Below are 22873 nucleotides of genomic sequence, written 5' to 3' on the forward strand. Positions count from 1 at the left end.
ACAGGACTGATGGTAGTGCCCACCTTGTCTTCTCCAGACAAGCTTTTTTCCAGATGCACCAAACAATCAGAAAGGGGATTCATCAGATAAAATGACCTTACCCCAGTCCTCAGCAGTCCAATCCCTGTACCTTTTGCAGAATATCAGTCTGTCCCTGATGTTTTTCCTGGAGAGAAGTGGCTTCTTTGCTGCCCTTCTTGACCAGGCCATCCTCCAAAAGTCTTCGCCTCACTGTGTGTGCAGATGCCTGCTGCCATTCCCGAGTAAGCTCTGTACTGGTGGTGCCCCAATCCCGCAGCTGAATCAACTTTAGGAGACGGTCCTGGCGCTTGCTGGATATTCTTGGGCACCCTGAAGCCTTCTTTTCAACAATTGAACCGCTCTCCTTGAAGTTCTTGATGATCCGATAAATGGTTGATTTAGGTGCAATCTTACTGGCAGCAATATCCTTGGCTGTGAAGCCCTTTCTGTGCAAAGCAATGATGACTTTGCAATTAATTGCAATTCATCTGATCACTCTTCATAACATTCTGGAGTATGTGCAAATTGCCATCACACAAACTGAGGCGGCAGACTTTGTGAAAATTCATATTTGTGTCATTCTCAAAACCTTTGGCCACGACTGTACATGGATGGGGATACATTTGTAAATACATTTTTGATACCAAACCAATCAAATCCAAAATAAATGTTTTGATCTTGTAAACAGATACGTTGATGTTAAAGCAGGTGCAGCAAAATATTTGTTTCTAGCATCTGTAATGATCAAGTGCTTTGAAAGGCTGGTTATGGCGCACACCACTATCACCCCAGACACTCTAGAACTTGTGTCTCCAAAAGGTCAATCGCGAGCTACCAGTAGCATTATAAACTCAGCAAAAAAAAGAAACATACTCTCACTGTCAACTGTGTTAATTTTCAGCAAACTTAACGTGTAAATATTTGTATGAACATAAGATTCAACAACTGAGACATAAACTGAACAAGTTCCACAGACATGTAACTAACAGAAATGGAATAATGTGTCCCTGAATAAAGGGGGATCAAAATCCAAATTAACAGTCAGTATCTGTGTGGCCACCAGCTGCATTAAGTACTGCAGTGCATCTCCTCCTCATGAACTGCACCAGATTTGCCAGTTCTTGCTGTGAGATGTTACCCCACACTTCCACCAAGGCACCTGCAAGTTCACAGACCTTTCTGGGGGGAATGGCCCTAGCCCTCACCCTCCGATCCAACAGGTCCCAGACGTGCTCAATGGGATTGAGATCCGGGCTCTTCACTGGCCATGGCAGAACACTGACATTCCTGTCTTGCAGGAAATCACGCACAGAACGAGCAGTATGGCTGGTGGCATTGTCATGCTGGAGGGTCATGTCAGGATGAGCCTGCAGGAAGGGTACCACATGAGGGAGGAGGATGTCTTCCCTGTAACACACTGCGTTGAGACGGCCTGCAATGACAACAAGCTCAGTCCGATGATGCTGTGACACACCACTCCAGATCATGACGGACCCTCCACCTCCAAATCGATCTCGCTCCAGTGTACAGGCCTCGGTGTAACGCTCATTCCTTTGACGATAAACGCGAATCCAACCATCACCCCTGGTGAGACAAAACCGCGACTCGTCAGTGAAGAGCACTTTTTGCCAGTCCTGTCTGGTCCAGCGACGGTGGGTTTGTGTCCATAGGCAACGTTGTTGCCGGTAATGTCTGGTGAGGACCTGCTTTACAACACATACAAGCCCTCAGTCCAGCCTCTCTCAGCCTATTGCAGACAGTCTGAGCACTAATGGAGCGATTGTGCATTCCTGGTGTGACTCGGGCAGTTGTTGTTGCCATCCTGTACCTGTCCCGCAGGTGTGATGTTTGGATGTACCAATCCTGTGCAGGTGTTGTTACACATGGTCTGCCACTGCGAGGACGATCAGCTGTCCATCCGGTCTCCCTGTAGCTCTGTTTTCTGCGTCTCACAATACGGACTTTGCAATGTATTGCCCTGGCCACATCTGCGGTCCTCATGCCTCCTTACAGCATGCCTAAGCCACATTCACGCAGGGACCCTGGGCATCTTTCTTTTGGTGTTTTTCAGAGTCAGTAGAAAGGCCCTTTTAGTGTCCTAAATTTTTATAACTGTGACCTTAATTGCTTACCGTCTGTAAACTGTTAGTGTCTTAACGATCGTTCCACAGGTGCATGTTCATGAATTGTTTATGGTTCATTGAACAAGCATGGGAACCAGTGTTTAAACCCTTTACAATGAAGATCTGTGAAGTTATTTGGATTTTTACAAATTATCTTTGAAAGACACGGTCCTGAAAAGGGGGCGTTTCTTTTTTTGCTGAGTTTATATTCTACCATGGTAACACACAATTATGATAAATGGTACCAAAAAGTATCATATGGTACCATCTTTATTAATTGTTCATTACCATAGTACAATGGCAGTATAATGCATTAAATAACTAAAGCCAGCAAGGTCAAAAGAGGTTGGTTGGTATTATATTGATTAATTTATATTTTTTGATAAAGTCAGAGGCAGGCTACGATTTTGTCCTTAGTTTGTAACATCAAAGAAAAAGGAAATGGTTGCTGTGAAAAAGGGGTAAAACGTTCTGTATTAATAGTACCGTTTTTTGCTCATGTTTTGGTTCCCTGTTTTGCCAACCTGAAATGTGAGATTATATGGGGTATACTAATCATTTACAGTATTGGTCGTTACAGTATTTATAGTCAAGGGGTGTTGTGCACGTTTCAGCACGCAGTGGGAGCCGCTCGCACTCTACAGCTTCACGCGCTAGCCTGCCTAGTAGTCGGAATAAGAGAGCCAAGCCAATAGAAAACTGAAAAGAGAAGCACTAGATGAACAAAATATTTTAAACTTTATAATCACAGTGAGCGAGTTATTAAGCATAGGATATGAAACACCAAGTTACGCAGAGTGTAAGGATATTTTATAATTTTTGTAATGTTTCGATTTTTTTATTGATAAAAGTTCGTTTGCATAGAAGCGAACGTTGGCTGAAGTTAGTTCCAGTCAAGCAATTTTTTATGAGATATGATAATTAATACATTTTTACAAATGTTTTAGTATGTTGCTATTTAGAATTATAAGTGTAGCCAAGTCAGGTGATTGAGAGACAACTGAAAACTGTATTGAAGAGAAGCACCAGATAAACTATTTTTCATTTTCAAGGTTTCTTAATTCTTCTCACCATACCCGATCCAGGTCCCAAGGTTGAAGAGAGTAGACTACACTACTATATGTGTGTGTTGTGGTTTTTCACTATGAGCTAAAAGGGTTTAAGAGGGTACTGTTGCAGAGCCAATGTTGCATCATGCGAGTACCATAAATCGCATAAATCATGCGAAAACCATAAATTACTAAAATTTTTGCTCTCTTTACCTGAAAAACAGTGGGACACAGACCATCATAATACATTGTAAACAAATACCATGCTTTCACTACATGCTGCTAGTTTTAATTATTATTATTTTTTACATTGTACTACCATGGTTGATTTTTGTAGCATGGTAGCAAGTACAATGAAACATATGTATTTTTTTAGAAACTACTGTCGTTAGCAGAATCTGAATTCTTTAGGTAACATTTATAAATAAAATGTTGAATTTATTTTATTGAATGCTTATGTAAGATATTTGTCATTAGAATGTCTTTTGGATAATACTGTTGGCCGTTTGCAGTTATCTATTCTCTGTCAGGGTTCAGTTACTTGGGCCACAGAAAGGGGAGAGGTGAAGCTTGTCTTCATATGTAAACATATATTTTAAACCATGTGAAGGGGTGATTGAGGGGGAACCAATTATCTCTTGGCTCCACAATGTCTGTGTGCCAGTCACTGTCTCTCTGTGATCTTGTCCAGGAAGGGGTGTATTTGATATATGCTAGTGGATGAGGTTTTGTTTTTGGTCCTGAGAGGTACCAAGAGCGAGACAAGAACATAGTTTAGGAGACAATAATTTATAGCCAATGCTGTCTGGCTGTGTGTGTCTTTGCTATAAAGGATCTCAGTTGCAATGTGTAAGGACACTGAATTGATCTGAGAGTCACAGGGTTGTGATGGAGCTCATAATAATTAAAGATGGACTTTATGATAACTCTGACTTGTGTGGTGGTTTGCTCTCATGATTTGGTAAATACAGGAAATTTCCACTACACTACCATGGCAGAAAAATAACATGGTAATATTCGTGCCATGGTAGTTTAAAAACAAAACATGATAGTACCATGGCATTTTTTCATTGTACTACCATGGTACATTTTTGTAAGGGATTTACATTATCCCACCTCTTCTTATCTCCCTCCTCTCTCTCAATTCATTTCAAAGAGCTTTGTTGGCATGGGAAACAAATATTTACATTGCCAAAGCAAGTGAAATAAACAAAAGGGAAAAACAGTAAACATTACACTCACAAAAGTTCCAATGGAACATTTCAATGTCATATTATGGCTATACACCGTGTTGTAACAATGTGCAAATAGATACAGTACAAAAGGGAAAATAAATAAATATTTGCAATGGTGTTGTTTGTTCTTCAGTGGTTGCTCTTTTCTTGTGGAAACAGGTCACAAATCTTGCTGCTGTGATGGCATACTGGTATTTCACCCAATATAAGTATATCAAAATTGGATTTGTTTTCAAATTCTTTGTGGATCTGTGTAATTAATCTGAGGGAAATTTGGGTCTCTAATATGGTTTTACATTTGGCAGGTTAGGAAGTGCAGCTCGGTTTCCACATTTTTTGGAGCAGTGTGCACATAGCTTGTCTTCTCTTGAGAGCCAGGTCTGCCTACGGCGGCCTCTATAGTCGATGAGTCTGTACATAGTTAGAGCTTTCCTTAATTTCTGGTCAGTCACAGTGGTCACGTATTTATACTCTCTGTATAGGGCCAAATAGCATTCTAATTTGCCCAGTTTTTTTGTTAATTATTTACAATGTGTCAAGTAATTAACTTTTTATGTAATCATGATTTGGTTGGGCCTAATTGTGTTGCTGTTCTGGGGTTCTGTTTGTGTTTGTGAACAGAGCCCCAAGACCAGCTTGCTTAGGGGACTAACACTAATGTGTTACATTCTCCTACATTCCTTTCACATTTCCAAACTTAAGTGTTTCCTTTCAAAATAGTATTAACAAAATGCATATCCTTGCTTCAGGGCCTGAGCTACAGGCAGTTAGATTTGAGTATGACATTTTAGGCAAATATTGAAAAAAAGGGTCCGATCCTTAAGCCATAAGACTGAACAGCTAATCAAATGGCTACCCAGACAATTTGCACTGCCCCCCCTCCCCTTTTACACTACTGCTACTCGGTTTCATTATCTATGCATGATCACTTTAACTCTACCTACATGTACAGTGCCTTGCGAAAGTATTCGGCCCCCTTGAACTTTGCGACCTTTTGCCACATTAAAGGCTTCAAACAAAGATATACAACTGTATTTTTTGTGAAGAATCAACAACAAGTGGGACACAATCATGAAGTGGAACGACATTTATTGGATATTTCAAACTTTTTTAACAAATCAAAAACTGAAAAATTGGGCGTGCAAAATTATTCAGCCCCCTTAAGTTAATACTTTGTAGCGACACCTTTTGCTGCGATTACAGCTGTAAGTCGCTTGGGGTATGTCTCTATCAGTTTTGCACATCGAGAGACTGACATTTTTTCCCATTCCTCCTTGCAAAACAGCTCGAGCTCAGTGAGGTTGGATGGAGAGCATTTGTGAACAGCAGTTTTCAGTTCTTTCCACAGATTCTCGATTGGATTCAGGTCTGGACTTTGACTTGGCCATTCTAACACCTGGATATGTTTATTTTTGAACCATTCCATTGTAGATTTTGCTTTATGTTTTGGATCATTGTCTTGTTGGAAGACAAATCTCTGTCCCAGTCTCAGGTCTTTTGCAGACTCCATCAGGTTTTCTTCCAGAATGGTCCTGTATTTGGCTCCATCCATCTTCCCATCAATTTTAACCATCTTCCCTGTCCCTGCTGAAGAAAAGCAGGCCCAAACCATGATGCTGCCACCACCATGTTTGACAGTGGGGATGTTGTGTTCAGGGTGATGAGCTGTGTTGCTTTTACGCCAAACATAACGTTTTGCATTTTTGCCAAAAAGTTCAATTTTGGTTTCATCTGACTAGAGCACCTTCTTCCACATGTTTGGTGTGTCTCCCAGGTGGCTTGTGGCAAACTTTAAACACTTTTTATAGATATCTTTAAGAAATGGCTTTCTTCTTGCCACTCTTCCATAAAGGCCAGATTTGTGCAATATACGACTGATTGTTGTCCTATGGACAGTGTCTCCCACCTCAGCTGTAGATCTCTGCAGTTCATCCAGAGTGATCATGGGCCTCTTGGCTGCATCTCTGATCAGTCTTCTCCTTGTATGAGCTGAAAGTTTAGAGGGACGGCCAGGTCTTGGTAGATTTGCAGTGGTCTGATACTCCTTCCATTTCAATATTATCGCTTGCACAGTGCTCCTTGGGATGTTTAAAGCTTGGGAAATATTTTGTATCCAAATCCGGCTTTAAACTTCTTCACAACAGTATCTCGGACCTGCCTGGTGTTTTCCTTCTTCATGATGCTCTCTGCGCTTTTAACGGACCTCTGAGACTATCACAGTGCAGATGCATTTATACGGAGACTTGATTACACACAGGTGAATTGTATTTATCAACATTAGTCATTTAGGTCAACATTGGATCATTCAGAGATCCTCACTGAACTTCTGGAGAGAGTTTGCTGCACTGAAAGTAAAGGGGCTGAATAATTTTGCACGCCCAATTTCTGTTTTTGATTTGTTAAAAAAGTTTGAAATATCCAATAAATGTCGTTCCACTTCATGATTGTTGTAACTGACAGTTAGACTTACAGGATATCTCGTTGTCTTTTGTTTGAATTGTTTATGTGTCCGCTGTGCGGGGGAAATGATAATACAAGCGGAACTACGTAGCTAATACTGTTGTAACGGGGATCGTTATTGTAGCAACACACCTTTGGAGGGAAGGCAATCCTGCACTGCGTTAGCTAAGTTTTCATGTCATCGGGAGTAGTTCATAAACGTTGAAGAGTATGTTAGGATGAAGTGTGAATTCATGCCAGGAATAATAAGTGTGAAGTTTGATTTCCTCCCTTCTGTAATAAGCAGCCAATGAGGTATTTGTTCCTTTATTCATGTGTTAATCTGAACCTGTTATAACGCCGGTTAAACTGTTATGTATGTAAGCACTTCAGAGTTATACCAAGCTAATAAGTCACTCGTAAGATAAGGTTGTAAGAGTGTGCTTAACTGTATTTTTCATTTACTTTATAGTTCTCACGGAAGGTGATAATTCTGACTAAAACTACAGAATAAAGCCGCCAGTTAAAATCAAGGAACGGTTGAGCTCGTGGTTACTGAAGGGAGCTACAATTGTGTCCTACTTGTTGTTGATTCTTCACAAAAAATACAGTTTTATATCTTTATGTTTGAAGCCTGAAATGTGGCAAAAGGTCGCAAAGTTCAAGGGGGCCGAATACTTTCACAAGGCACTGTATATATTACCTCTTACCTTGACTAACTGGTGCCCACGCACATAGACTCTGTACCAGTACCCCCTGTGTATATAGCTTCGCTATTGTTATTTTACTGCTGCTCTATAATTACTTGTTCCTTTGATTTTTTTACATCTCTTTTTCTTAAAATGGCATTGTTGGTTTAAGGCTAGTAAGCATTTCCGGTGCATGTGATAAATACAATTTTGATTTGATTAAATTTTGAATTGCTATCTCCACCAAATCATTGACACTGTCCAAACGAGACAGGCGGCAAGTAGGTCTGGTTTTCATAGTAACATACAACTAGCTAGCTAAGGTGCGAGGATAACAAATTGATTCAAATCAAATTTTGTGTAGTATAGCCATTTAGCTTAGATAGCTAAGCTAGCTTGGCATTTTAATTTACCTTTATTTAACTAGACAAGATCAGTTAAGAACAAATTCTTATTTTCAATGACGGGCTAGGAACAGTGGGTTAACTGCCTGTTCAGGGGCAGAACGACAGATTTGTACCTTGTCAGCTCGGGGGTTTGAACTTGCAACCTTCCGGTTACTAGTCCAACGCTCTAACCACTAGGCTACCCTGCCGCCCCACGTATAGAACTAACGACCGGTTTGGTTGGCAGCGATGCCAATAGAATGAACAACAAAAGACCCTAAATTTGTGTGTGGGACATATTTTCATAGGTTGGTAACCATTGTATTAAAGCGATAATGCCCTCAAAGCTAGGGTTTGGATGACATAGCGGCACGGTTTGCTCGCATGAGACGAATGCAAATATGTCCTCCAAACCACAGCTTTTTTGGGCATTATCACTTAAAATACACCCCTCTCCCCAAGTCCATCACGGCACAGGTGCCACCACACTCCTGTCTCGTCTCCTTCTCCCTCCTTCCCGATATGCTGCCAGCTGCAACCACTTTTTCATGACAGACTCCACATCGCTCTCGGATGCTTTAGATGTTAACGTATTCTTCCGGACAACAGCTAATGAACAAGAACACAAGTGGTCGCAAAGATGTGAAAATTTTGTTGCAACCGGGTGAATTGAATACTTTAAAATGTCATGGTAATTGCATTGCAGGAAGCCATTCGTGTCATGAGACATTTGCAAATATGAGAAATCCTTACCAATCAAAACCTCTCTTAGTCGAAGAGATCCAAGAGAGATTTTCCTATTCACTCCTCTCCAATTCATGTTTTTTGCCAGCGCATTGGAAATTGTGTGCCTCATTAAACGCCACACGACATCCTTCAAATCGCATCCCCCAACGAGGCTCAAGTGGTTAATCTAAAGGGGGAAAAAAACATTTGAATAATGTATCAATTGACAAACTTTAAGTCACAAGTGACTGACACTTCTCCCCAGGCGAGGGAAGCATATATGGTTAAGAAACTTGTATGCTAATTCTGATGAAGGTCTTTGGAGGTTGAAACGTCATGCTTTAATCCTACATAAAGTTGAAAAGTTTACTGGGGAGTGAGAGACCCATTTTCCATTTCACAAAAAGTTCGTGGACATTCATCCTACTCTTTTCCCCTTCTTGCATATCTGAATTTGATTTGAATCCCATGAACTCCCACTGAATCACTCTAAAAGAGCATTAGATGAAGTGGAATGAAACTCACCAGTTTAAGTTTGAAGTCAGCCCCCTGAAGATCGGTTTCCAGCCTCTGGAGACTTTGTTGATCCTTCAATGGCAGAAGGCCTCCTTCGATCGCATATTCTGCTCCATTCTGCTGTGCTGTTTGTAAGAGTCGTAGGATGAGTGTCTGTTGTTCCAGTATCATCTCTTGCTTGGTAAGCATTTCCCGAATTAGCACTGAAAGACATTTAAAAAAAGGGGCATTTCACTAATACACAATGAGGTGGACAAGAGTGCCCTTTTGCCCTCAGAACAGACTCAATTCATCGGGGCATGGACTCAAGTTGTCGAATGCATTCCACATGGATACTGGCCAATGTTGACTCCAATGGTTATCACAGTTATGTCAAGTTGGCTGGTGGACCATTCTTCATATAAATGGATCTGTTGACTGTGATAAACCCAGCAGCGTTGCAGTTCTTGACACAAACCAATGTGCCTGGCAGCTACAACCATACCCCGTTCAAAGGCACTTCCATTTTGTCTTGACCATTCAAAAACTTTGAAAGGCACACATACACAACACGTCTCAAATTGTCTCCAGGCTGAAAAATCGTATTATTTTACCCTTCATCTAAACTGATTGAAGTGGATTTAACAAGTGACATCAATAAGGGATCATAGCTTTCACCTGGTCAGTCTCATGGAAACAGCATATTCTTAATGTTTTGTATACTCAGTATATTATCATATACAGTACCAGTCAAAAGCTGACACAGCTACTCATTCCAGGGTTTTTCTTTCTTTTTACATTATAGAATAATAGTGAAGAAATCAAAACTATGAAATAACACATAAGGAATCATGTAGTAACCAAAAAAAGTGTTTAACATTTTTTACAATATTTTATATTTGAGATTCTTCAAAGTAGACACCTTTTGCCTTGATGACAGCTTTGCACACTCTTGGCATTCTCTCAATCAGCTTCTTAAGGTAGTCACCCAGAACGCATTTCAGTTAACAAGTGTTTCAAGAACTTTGAAAGTTTCAAGTGCAGTTGCAAAAACTAACAAGCACTATGATGAAACTGGCTCTCATGAAAGGAAGATCCAGAGTTACCTCAGCTGCAGAAGATAAGTTAATTAGTTACCAGCCTCAAATTGCAGCCCAAATAAATGCTTCACAGCGGTCAAGTAACAGACATCTTAACTTCAACTCTTCAGAGGAGACTGCGTGAATCAGGCCTTCATGGTCGATTGCTGCAAAGAAACCACGACTAAAGGACACCAATAAGAGTCTTGCTTGGGTCAAGGAACACAAGCAATGGACATTAGACCGGTGGAAATCTCTCCTTTGGTCTGTGTTCAAATTTGACATTTTGGTTCCAAACGCTGTGTCTTTGTGAGAGGCAGAGTAGGTGAACGGATCTCTGCGTGTGTATTTCCCACCGTGAAGCATGGAGGAAGAGATGTGATGGTGCTTTGCTGGTGACACAGTGATTTATTTAGAATTCAAGGCACACTTACCCAGCATGGCTACCACAGCATTCTGCAGCTATATGCCATCCCATCAGGTTAGCGCTTAGTGGGAAAATAATTTGTTTTTCAACAGGACAATGACCCAACACACTGCCAGGCTGTGTAAGGGCTATTTGAGCAATTAAGTGCTGCATCAGATGACCATGCCTCCAATCACCCAACCTCAACCCAATTGAGATGGTTTGGGATGAGTTGGACCGCAGAGGGAAGGAAAAGCAGCCAACAAGTGCTCAGCATGTGAGAACTCCTTCAAGACTGTTGGAAAAGCATTCCAGGTGAAGCTGGTTGAGACAATGTCAAGAGTGTGCAAAGCTGTCAACAAGGCAATTGGTGGCTACTATGAAGAAACTCAAATATATTTTGTTTTGTTTAACACTTTTTTGGTTACTACATGATTCCTTATGCATTATTTCAGTGTTGATGTCTTCACTATTATTCTATTATGTTAAAATAAAGAAAAATCCTGGAATGAGTAGTTCTGTCAACTTTTGACTGGTACTGTATATAATATACACTGAGTAGTCAAAACATTAAGAACATACTGTTGTCTTCATTATTATTCTACAATGTAGAAAATAAAGAAAAACCCTTGAATGAGTAGGTGTGACCAATCTTTTGACTGGTACTGTATACATTACTTTTTGCTGCTCACCAGAAGAAGGAGAGACAGGGTAGATGTGTTTATCCTCTGTAAACACCCAATTGTCCTGGTCAAGGCACTGAGCCTTGAGATTGGAGTGAGCTGTAATGCCCTTCTCAGCAGATGTATGTTTTCTAAGTTGATGTTTCCTCAAGTTTTTTTTGTTAAGCCACAAACTGCAGTTGCAACACTTGATTTTCCGCTTGACTGCAGGTTTCACAGCTGGACACGCTGAACCGCTCGCCAATGCACTGGTTACATCTGGGGCTCTCGCCGACGCACTGGTTACATCTGGGGCTCTCGCCGACGCACTGGTTACATCTGGGGCTCTCGCCGACGCACTGGTTACATCTGGGGCTCTCGCCGACGCACTGGTTACATCTGGGGCTCTCGCCGACGCACTGGTTACATCTGGGGCTCTCGCCGACGCACTGGTTACATCTGGGGCTCTCGCCGATGCACTGGTTACAGCTGGGGCTCTCGCCGATGCACTGGTTACAGCTGGGGCTCTCGCCGATGCACTGGTTACAGCTGGGGCTCTCGCCGATGCACTGGTTACAGCTGGGGCTCTCGCCGATGCACTGGTTACATCTGGGGCTCTCGCCGATGCACTGGTTACATCTGGGGCTCTCGCCGATGCACTGGTTACATCTGGGGCTCTCGCCGATGCACTGGTTACATCTGGGGCTCTCGCCGATGCACTGGTTACATCTGGGGCTCTCGCCGATGCACTGGTTACATCTGGGGCTCTCGCCGATGCACTGGTTACATCTGGGGCTCTCGCCGATGCACTGGTTACATCTGGGGCTCTCGTCGATGCACTGGTTACATCTGGGGCTCTCGCTGTTGAACCTGGGGCTCGATAACATACTGACTCACATTGTGGAATGTGTTTGGTAAAATCACTCCTATTTACATAGGTCTTGGGGCAATATGGGCAGTGGAAATGCTTTGCTTCTCTGCACTCCAGATGGCATATGAATATTGTGAACTCTGAAATGAATAAAAACAAGCAAATCAACAGCAAGGACAAACTACCTGGTTTATATAATCATGTGACGATGACCGGTACTGAACTAGTCTAATTAATTAAAGACTTTATGGGCTAGTATGTGTAGCTATGTGTAACATCACGGTACATGTGCTAACCTCTATGCAGCACAGCCTTCAATCTGTGCGACTCAATGTGTGTCAACACACTGGCATAGTCTCGGGGCTTGAAAATTGAGGGCTGGCAGAAGGGGCAATGATACAAGTGGTCCTTCTGGCACTGGGATAAAACCAAACGGCCATCTGCTGCTTTTCGCACTGTGATATGCTGTCAAACACAAACATAAATTACAAATAGTTTAGCAAGTCAGCGAACGTTATGTGCGTTGATAGCAAACAGTCGGTCACGGCAAACTGACTTTTCGGTGTTAACAGTATAGTAACTTAGTTAAGCAAAAATTATAGCAAAGTGCTATGTTAGCTAGCTAGCTTGGTAAATAGGCACGTTAATGTTAGACAGCAATAACATGATAGATAGCTAGATATATGTATACTAAGAAAAACGTAGATACCGGAAGCTACACCAAAGGCGTACCTCAAAGTGAAACGAAAAATGCTACCCTAACGTTAATTGAAATGCCTTACCATAATCCCGAACGGCGACGAAGGCGCGTTCTAGCGGATCACGTCTGTAAAACCCGTCATCTTCATCTACATCTTCTTCTTTGGTATCGTCTGTTCGCACATTTTGTTTGTACATGCCGCCACCTATTGTGCGGGAGTGTGTGGTCAATCACGTTAGTTTTTGTGCCCGAAATTCTAAAGGGGGAAAGGGGGGAAAAATGCACCACCAACTAACCCTACACCTATGTCCCGCTATGTCATAAGAATTCGAAATAATAACACCACTCCATTCCACTACTTTGACCCTAACTGATCCTACACCAGGCCGATGCGCTGGGAGGAAATTACTCTTTCGTTCAACATACCTTGTAATTCCTCAATAAAATCTCATACACCGAAGAACTGCTCTGCAGCTGACACCACAACATCTATTTCTGTGATTTATACGTTCCGTTTCTGCGGTACAGTTGATAACCATGGCAATGAATGCTAAGAAGGCCTACTACTCACCCTTGACTCATCATCCTCTACTCTCTTCGCTGCCTCAGCACACAACACTTTCTGTTCTACTCAGAATCTCCCTCCTACACACTGCTGCAAAATGACCATGAGCTTGGTATCTGAAACACCTTAGTGGGTTCGGCACAAAAGCTCTCACAGCATAACTGAAATATCCTAACATGACTTTGTCAGGTAAAGACTCCGCTTTAAAACTCAAAAGGCAGACACCAGGTCTGTGTCGCATCCAACGGCGGGTGTCACAGACACAGGGAATCTTCCATTTCAGTTGCTCCACCTCAACACTTAACACAGTAATCACTCCTTTCCAAGGCGCCCTGCTCCAGAGAGCAAAGCAACACACATCTTCCCTCTGCCCTCGGCATCTTCCTCACTGTCTATAACCACGTCTATCCATTAACCACGCTCATGCCACACCTTCATCCACTGTTTTGTTTGCAGAACACGCACTGATGGCCTTTCTCCAATACCCAACTTCTGTTCCTTAGCCAAAATTACTAGTCTGGCTATCTCTGGCCTCTCCATCCTCACAAAACGTAGGCTACTCTGCATCAGAGCACTGCCTTTCAAATTGTGTTGCATTATGGGGATAAAACATTTCCGACTTGCGCCTTCAAGTCAACTGCAGGTTTCTTCAGTTTCTCTTCACCAACTTCATCCTGCAGCCATCGCCTGCATTGTGGGAGGTTCAATTGTCAACAAATCAATAGGGTGTATTTGTTTGACTCAAGCAAACGTGACCAAAGAGGTAACTGAAAAAAGAAACAACTTTGTCTCAGTACATGTATACAGTGAATATGTACAAATTATTGTGATGTGAGGCTCTCTCACCAATTGTTTGTACAATATACACACATATATTTTCAGTTTGTGAGTGTATGATATGGGGCTTGGAGACATTTATTTTGACATTATAAAGAACAACTATTATAAACAATGGCAACACTGCCATGTTGCACTGAGCCTTGCTGTTGGAAAACCACATCAGTGTTCAACTTTTGGCTGTCGTAAATAAACCTCCCCCGACTTCACTCTTCAACTTTCATCTACAGTCGGTTGCTTTTGCCTAACCATTCAAACGAGCCCAGAAACAGAAAGGGCACATTCTATGTAGACAACTTTAAAGGCAAGGCAAGACTGACTCATCTGCAAATCACCTTGCATCATAAATAACTACTCAATATTATTTGTAGATCAGTCAGTCAGTCACAATTAACCCAAGATACATCATGGTTTTGATGATCTCAAACACGGCCAACGATACCGCAGCCCAAGCAGCCATGCAAAACGGTCTTGAGTGGCAACAAATATGGCAACAAATCTTCCCAAATAGCTGTTTTCTTTCCATACATCCACTTGTGTTGATCAATGACGGCCTATGAGGGTGTTGATTAATCTAGCCCGGCGCCCGTGTAGGCGTGTTGATGTATTCCATTTGGAACCCGGGCTGCCTTCTAGGTGTCTGTCCAACAGCAAAGTCAGCTCAAAACAAAAGTGACGTAATTACTACACCGACTCTGACGCTCATTGGATGTGGCTTGAAAACTATTAAGGAATACAAAGGGAAACCCAGCTGTGAGCTGCCCAGTGAAGCGAGCCTACCAGACGAGCTAAATGCCTTTAGTACTCACTTCGAGGCAAGCAACACTGAAGCAGGCATGAGTGCACCAGCTGTTCCAGACGACTGTGAGATCACGCTCTCCAGGTCAACATTCACAAAGCTGCGAGGCCAGACCGATTACCAGGACATGTACTCAAAGCATGCACGGCAAGTGTCTTCACTGACATTTTCAACCTCTCCCTGACCGTGTCTGTAAACCCTACATGTTTCAAAAAGACCACCATAGTCCCTGTGCCTAAGAAAGCGAAGGTAATCTGCCTAAATGATTACCGACCCGTAGCACTCGTCGGAAGTCACAAAGTACTTTGGAAAGGATGGTCATGGCTTACATCAACGCCATCATGCTGGAAACCCTAGACCTACTCCAATTCGCATAGTGCCCCAACAGATCCACAGATGATGCAATCTCAATTGCACTCCACACTGCCCTTTCCCACCTGGACAAAAGGAACACCTATGTGAGAATGCTGTTCATTGACTACAGCTCAGCGTTCAACACCATAGTACCCACAAACCTCATCACTAAGCTAAGAACCCTGGGACTAAACACGTCCCTCTGCAACTGGCAACAACACATCTGCCACGCTGTTCATCAATACTGGGGCCTCTCAGGGGTGCGTGCTTAGTCCCCTCCTGTACTCCCTGTTCACCCATGACTGCGTGGCCAAGCACGACTCCAACACAATCATTAAGTTTGCTGACGACACAACAGTGCTTAGCCTGATCACTGACAACAATGAGACAGTCTATAGGGAGGAGGTCAGAGACCTGGAAGTGTGGAGCCAGGACTACAACCTCTCCCTCAATGTGAGCAAGACAAAGAGCTGATCGTGGGCCACAGGAAAAGAAGCGCTGAACAGGACCCCATTAACCCCGACAGGGCTGAAGTGGAGCAGGTCGAGAGTTTCAAGCTCCATGGTGTCCAAAACACTAACAAACTATCATTGTCCAAACACACCAAAACAGTCGTGAAGAGGACACGACAACACATTTCCCCCTTCAAGAGACTGAAAAGATTTGGCATGGGTCCCCAGATCCTAATGAGGTTCTACAGGTGCACCATCGAGAGCATCCTGACCGGTTGCATCATCACCTGGTATGGCAACTGCTCAGCATCTGACCATAAGGCACTACAGAGGGTAGTGCGTACGGCCCAGTACATCACTGGGGCCTACCTTCCTGACATCCATGACCTATATGCTAGGAGTTGTCAGAGGAAGGCCCAAAAAATTGTCAAAGTCTCCAGTCACCCAAGTAATAGACTGTTCTCCCTGCTAATGCATGGCAAGCGGTACCGGAGCGCAAACTCGAGGACCAAAAGGCTCCTTTACAGCTTCTACCCACAAGCCATAAGACTGCTGAACAATTAATCAAATGGCCACCTCGACTATTTACATTTACACTTTGCTTTTTTATCATGCTGCTACTCGCTGTTTATTATCTATGCATAGTCACTTTACAAATAACCTCAACTAACCTGTACCCCCGCACATTGACTCTGTACCGGTACTCCCTGTATATAGCCTCGCTATTGTTTTATCATTTTCTTGTGTTACTTTTTGATTTTATTAAACATTTTTACTTTAGTTTATTTACTAAATATTTTCCTTACTATATTTCTTGAACTGCATTGTTGGTAAAGGCCTTGTAAGTAAGCATTTCACAGTAAGGTTGTTGTATTCGGCGCATGTGACAAATAACATTTGATTTGATTTAGTAATTAGTAGGATTCTGTGTTTTGACATGCAAGTGATTGCTTTTGATAAACATGCCTTTCCAATTAAAACTAGTTTCAAAATGTACACATTTATTTTATGGAAAATAGCCTTGTTTTTCTTTATTTTATTTTACCCTTTTTTCTCCCCAATTTTGTGGTATCCAATTGGTAGTAGTTACAGCCTTGTCTCATCGCTGCAGCTCCCATACGTACTCGGCAGAGGCGAAGGTCGAGAGCCATGCGTCCTCCGAAACACAACCCAACCAAGCCACACTGCTTCTTGACACAATGCCCATCCAACCCGGAAGCCAGCCACACCAATGTGTCAGAGGAAACACTGTACACCTGGTGACCTGGTCAGCATGCAATTCACCCGGCCCGCCGCAGGAGTCACTAGTGCGCAATGAGACAAGGATACCACTGCCGGCCAAACCTCCCATAACCCGGACGACGCTGGGCCGTTCGCGGCCGGCTGCGACAGAGCCTGGACTCGAACCCAGAATCTCTGGTGGCACAGACCCCTGCGCCACCCGGGAGGCCCGAAAAGAGTCTTGTTGACAACATGACCGAGCTGCGCAAATTACTATGTAGCATTATGTTGTGGGGTTGCTTTGCTGCAGGATTGACTGGTGCACTTCACAAAATATATAGCGTCATGAGGACGGAAAATTATGTGGAAATATTGAAGCAGCATCTCATGACATCAGTTAAAGCTTGGTCGCAAATGGGTCTTCCAAATGGACAATGACCCCAAGCATACTTCCAAAGTTGTGGCAAAATGGCTGAAGGACAACAAAGTCAAGGTATTGAAGTGGCCATCACAAAGCCCTGACCTCAATTCCATAGAAAATTTGTGGGCAGAACTGAAAAAGTGTGTGAGAGCAAGGAGGCCTACAAACCTGACTCAGTTACACCAGCTCTGTCAGGAGGAATGGGCCACTTGCTGGGTGAATGGAGAAAAATAAGAAAGTCTGTCATCCTGTTGTTTTTTGATAAAGAGCACTTACCTACGCATGTGAAGCTTGGTTATGTAAGATATGCTGTAAGAGCTTTCGTCCCCAAACCACTGCAGTGTAAAAATTGTAAAGGATTTGTCCATGTTTCAAGTGTGTGCAGACGGACGGAGTATACTGAAGAACAATGTACAGAAAGACAACAGTGTTTCAATTGTGATGGGAATCATGAGTTCCTGGAGTGCACTGTAAGGGTGAAGGAGATTGAGATGGCAAAAGCTAGAGCGGTCAATCGAATCTCTTATGCGGAGGCGATTTAAACAAGTGACGCTGTGAAAATATGGTAATAGATGGACCACAGCCTGAAGAAATGTTTGCTGGCAGTCAAAATAAAATATATTGTTATTGTTCACTTACACATATTTAGCAGATGTTATTGAGGGTGTCGCAAAATGCTTGTGTTCCTAGCTCCAACAGTGCAGTAGTATCTAACAATTCACAACAATATAAAAATCTAAAACAATGGAATTAATAAATATATAAATATTAGGACGAGCAATGTCAGAGTGGCATTGACTTATTACAGTAGAATATAATACATTATATACATATGAGATGAGTAAAGCAGAATGTAATCATTATTAAAGTGACTAGTGTTCCATTATTAAAGCAGCCAGTGATTCCATGTCTTTGTATATGGGGCAGCAGCCTCTAAGGTGCAGGGTTGAGTAGCCTTGTGATGGGTATTTAACAGTCTGATGGCCTTGAGATAGATGCTGTTTTTCAGTCTCTCGGTCCCAGCTTCGATGCCCCTGTACTGACCTCGGCTTCTGGATGATAGCGGGGTGAACAGGCTGGGCCTTGGGTGGTTGATGTCCTTGATAATCTTTTTGGCCTTCCTGTGACATCGAGTGCTGTTGGTGTTCTGGAGGGCAGGCAGTGTACCACCCTCTGGAGAGCCCTGTGGTTGCAGGTGGTGCAGATGCAGTACCAGGCGGTGATACAGCCCGACAGGATGCTCTCAATTGTGCATCTGTAAAAGTTTCTGAGGGTCTTCGGGGCCAAGCCGAATTTCTTCAGCCGCTGCTGCTTCTTCTTCACCACACTGTCTGTGTGGGTGGACCATTTCAGATTGTCAGCGATGTGTACGCCTAGGAACTTGAAGCTTTCCACCTTCTCCACTGTGGTCCCATCGATGTGGATAGGGGCGTGGTCACTCTGTTGTTTCCTGAAGTCCACGATCAGCTCCTTCAATTTGTTGTCGTTGAGGGAGAGGTTATTTTCCTGGCGCCACTCCGCCAGCGCCTTCACTTCCTCCCTGTAGGCTGTCTCGTCATTGTTTGTAATCAGACCTATTACTGTTGTGTCGTCTGCAAACTTGATGATTGAGTTGGAGGTGTGCATGGCCACGCAGTCAGGGGTGAACAGGGAGTACAGGAGGGGGCTGAGCAGGCAGTGTTGAGGATCAACGAAGTGGAGGTGTTGTTCCCTACCTTCACCACTTGGGGCGTCCTATCAGGAAGTCCAGCACCCAGTTGCACAGGGTGGCGTTCAAACCCAGGTCCCTGAGCTTAATGATGAGCTTGGAGGGTACTATGGTGTTGAAGACTGAACTATAATCAATGAACAGCATTCTGATGCTGGTATTCCTCTTGTCCCGATGGAATAGGGCAGTGTGCAGTGCGATGGCGATTGCATTGTCTGTGGATCTATTGGAGTGGTAAGCAAATTGAAGTTGGTCTAAGGTGTCAGGTAAGGTAGAGGTAATATGATCTAGCTTCTCAAGCACTTCATAATGACAGAAGTGAGTGCTACAGGGCGATAGTCATTTAGTTCCGTTACGGTTGCTTTCTTTGGTACAGGAACAATGGTGGACATCTTGAAGCAAGTAGGGACAGCAGACTAGGATAGGGAGAGATTGATAGAGAGAGATTTTGGGACTTAAGGATTTTACATCTGAAGACTTGCGCGAGGGGTACTGGCACCGGAAGACAGCCTGCCGTCCCAGGCTCCCCTTGAGCTTGTGTAGGGATCAGCTCTGTTTTATTTTTAACAGAAAAGTTGTTTGATTAAATTATATTTAGATTTTTTGGGGTAGTAGTTGAGTAGTTTTTAAAAGTTTGTTCAGTTTTTTGTGAATTCTGTTTCCATGCCGCACACTAAATTGTGTGAACAACAATATACAGAAGAAGAAGAATGTTGAGTTCACACCCATGTTCTGGTCGACAGTTGAGTTGCATTTACCCATGACTCCAGCCAGAAGGTGGTAGGAAAGACAGATTTTTGTTTTGCAGGATGTTGAAGAAGAAGAAGCATATCCGTTCGCCATATTGCAGTGATACAGCGATATTTCTCACTTGTCTTTGGGAAGCTGAAGACTTTGCATTTCCTCGTTAACCGGCACAATGTTTGCGACACAAGTTTATGGAGATAATGGGAAAATGAAGGAATATCACTATACTGGACCAGTAGAGCACCGATTCTCTCCATATTCCTTTAACGGAGGGTAAGCATGAATATCCAACTAGCAAATCTTAGCAAGTTACCGTGAACTAGCTAATGCTGTTGTGCAGTCAGAACGGACAGTGATTGAATATAAGTTAGTGTCTGACTAAATGTGCCCATGAAGCAAATAACTAACACTTAACTAATCGAGATCACTTTTAGCTAGTTACGTGAACAACAGACTTCGCTACCTACATGTTTAGTTTCGATTTCAGTTAGCATACGTTAGCTAGTATCTGACGCTAACAGTAGTTAGACAAGTTTCTTAATAGCTAGCTACTTATGTCACGGAGCTGATTAATGTTTTGCCAAAACGAACTTGTTTGTCAGGGAGCTTCAAAGTCTTAACATGGTTTTTGTGCTTCCAGGACTGTGCTTGCTGTTGCCGGTGAAGACTTTGCCATTGTGGCCTCTGACACCCGTTTGAGTGAAGGCTATTCAATACACAGCCGTGACTCTCCAAAATGCTACAAGTTGTAAGTCAAACACACACTACTGTATTTCCAAGGATGAGCGAAGGCACATTGTTAGATGGTGTGGTTTGACTTCACTAACTGGCTCACTATTTCTACGTTTAAACAGGCAGTCAAATCCTCAGCAAATATTTTTCAGAAATTGGTCTTTTGACCTATCAGATTAGTTCTGAAAGAGCTTGCTGTGAAAATATCTGAAGTGATTGGTCAAACTCGCAATTAGAGGGGAAAATATCATTATTGGGCAGCCTGTCTAAACACAGCCTAAGTGACTCATCAATGTCTTATGTGTTGACGCAGATGACACTTCTAAATGCAGTCTTGGTAAAACAAAATCATTTTAAATGGTGGTGGATACTACTTGTGAACATCATAATACATTGGATGTAAATTTAATATTCAACCACTAAATGCTGTTACTAATACGGTTTTTCATTTATCACAGGACAGATACAACTGTCATAGGATGCAGTGGATTCCATGGAGATTGCTTGACTCTTACTAAAATCATTGATGCAAGATTAAAGGTTAGATCATCTTGGGCTTGAGACTGTTTCACTTTCATTCATAGATGTTACTTTGAAAATAGTTAGCTAAGCTGAAAGTTATGGAATACTGCTGTACACTTAGTTAGCATTTGTAAATGTTTCATTTTCAAACACATATTTGTAGATGTACAAGCACTCCAACAACAAGTGCATGACAAGTGGAGCAATTGCAGCCATGCTGTCAACAATCCTGTACGGTAGAAGATTCTTCCCCTACTACGTTTACAACATCATCGGTGGCTTGGATGAGGAGGGTATGTCTCCTGCTCTATTTCTGTTATTTCTATAATCACAATGCTTGGTTAATTTTCCATGTAATTTATTAACTGCATATTTTTTAGTTTAAAAAAATCCACTTCTAGTCCAATATGTATTACTCTCCTAACTGATTTGGATTGTTTTTGGTTTTCAGGTAAAGGAGCTGTTTATAGTTTTGACCCAGTGGGATCCTATCAGAGAGACACATACAAAGCTGGAGGTTCAGCGAGTGCTATGCTGCAACCTCTGCTTGACAACCAGGTAAAGAAACAAAGGGGCATAAGTTCAGCATCACTATCTTTTTAAGGGCTTTGTTCCCCCTGAAGCACCTCTGTCCAATGGATTGTACTGCAATCCAACAGCACAATATGACTTGAATGTTTGTGTGTTTAAAAGGAAAAAAGTGATGTATTATTTGGCGGTTTCAAGGCAACTCTAGACATTCTAGTGACCTAATTGATACTGTATTGGTTCGGAACAAACCAGTTCTTGGTTTCTGTATAGCCCCTTATCGTCTTTGTCTTTATTCTTAATTTACAATCAGATTGGATTCAAGAATATGGAGGGTGTGCAGCACCTGCCCCTGAGCCAGGAGAAGGCTGTGCAGCTGGTCAAAGATGTCTTCATCTCCGCTGCTGAGAGAGATGTGTACACCGGGGATGCCCTCAGGATCTGCATCGTCACCAAGGATGGCATCAAAGAAGAGACAGTCCCTCTCAGGAAGGACTGAACAACCTGCCGCTGTCAACCTCCCACTTTTGTCTGTATTTTTCATATTTTGGACCTATCTCCTGCTTTTCTTTTTACATTCTTGCTGAAGAAAAATGTTCCCTGTAGTTAATTTTGTCAGTGACTATTTTTATTAAACATTAAATGTTTGAAAATGTATTTGATTACAATGGAGTATGAACTGTTCAGAAAAACCAACAAACAGTGTATAAAACATTAGAAACACCTTCCTAATATTAAGTTGCCCCCTGTTTTGTCCTCAGAACAGGCTCAATTTGTTGAGGCATGGACTCTACAAGGTGTTGAAAGCGTTCCACAGGGATGCTGGCTCATGTTGATTCAATGCTTCTCACAGTTGTATTAAGTTGGATAGGAAACTGTTGAGCGTGGAAACCCTGCGGTGCTGTAGTTCTTGACACACTCAAACTGGTGCACATGGCACCTACTACAATACCCCAGTTCAAAGGCACTTAAAATTTTGTCTTGCCCATTCACCCTCTGAATGGGGCACAATCCATGTCTCAAAGCTTTAAAATCCTTAATTAACCTCTCCCCTTCATCTGCACCAGGGCTGCCCAACCCTCTTCATGGAGATCTACTGTCCTGTG

The 22873-nt window shown here is 42.6% G+C and overlaps 2 protein-coding genes across 2 annotated transcripts; one reads left to right on the forward strand and one right to left on the reverse strand.

The window, feature by feature from the left end:
- Window positions 1–7448: 7448 nt before the first annotated feature.
- On the reverse strand, window positions 7449–13039 carry LOC124039338. Its single transcript, XM_046355293.1, has 6 exons — window positions 12964–13039; window positions 12478–12646; window positions 11341–12321; window positions 9194–9387; window positions 8696–8855; window positions 7449–8551 (listed from the first exon to the last, which is right to left on the reverse strand). Exons 1-6 carry the CDS (start codon window positions 12964–12966, stop codon window positions 8409–8411), a joined length of 1650 nt encoding a protein of 549 aa, XP_046211249.1. The 5' UTR covers window positions 12967–13039; the 3' UTR covers window positions 7449–8408.
- A 7017-nt stretch (window positions 13040–20056) lies between these two features.
- LOC124039339 (proteasome subunit beta type-1-B-like) lies at window positions 20057–22422 on the forward strand. The gene is made up of 6 exons (XM_046355294.1): window positions 20057–20258; window positions 20626–20733; window positions 21176–21257; window positions 21403–21532; window positions 21691–21797; window positions 22081–22422. The coding sequence occupies exons 1-6, from the start codon at window positions 20158–20160 to the stop codon at window positions 22264–22266; spliced, it is 714 nt and encodes a 237-aa protein (XP_046211250.1). The 5' UTR covers window positions 20057–20157; the 3' UTR covers window positions 22267–22422.
- Window positions 22423–22873: the final 451 nt, after the last annotated feature.

Source organism: Oncorhynchus gorbuscha, linkage group LG07, assembly GCF_021184085.1.
Source record: "Oncorhynchus gorbuscha isolate QuinsamMale2020 ecotype Even-year linkage group LG07, OgorEven_v1.0, whole genome shotgun sequence".
Taxonomy (NCBI): domain Eukaryota; kingdom Metazoa; phylum Chordata; class Actinopteri; order Salmoniformes; family Salmonidae; genus Oncorhynchus; species Oncorhynchus gorbuscha.

What these genes read in the sequence shown, in the direction of transcription:
- LOC124039338 (XM_046355293.1), bottom strand. An exon ending in CTGACTTCAAACTTAAACTG is followed by an intron (nt 8,856 to 9,193) that starts GTGAGTTTCATT and finishes TTCCCCCTTTAG; the next exon opens with ATTAACCACTTGAGCCTCGT. An exon ending in ACTAAGAGAGGTTTTGATTG is followed by an intron (nt 8,552 to 8,695) that starts GTAAGGATTTCT and finishes CTTGTTCATTAG; the next exon opens with CTGTTGTCCGGAAGAATACG.
- LOC124039339 (XM_046355294.1), top strand. Translation starts at nt 20,158, where the DNA reads ATGTTTGCGACACAAGTTTATGGAGATAATGGGAAAATGAAGGAATAT. An exon ending in CCATATTCCTTTAACGGAGG is followed by an intron (nt 20,259 to 20,625) that starts GTAAGCATGAAT and finishes TTGTGCTTCCAG; the next exon opens with GACTGTGCTTGCTGTTGCCG. An exon ending in AACCTCTGCTTGACAACCAG is followed by an intron (nt 21,798 to 22,080) that starts GTAAAGAAACAA and finishes ATTTACAATCAG; the next exon opens with ATTGGATTCAAGAATATGGA.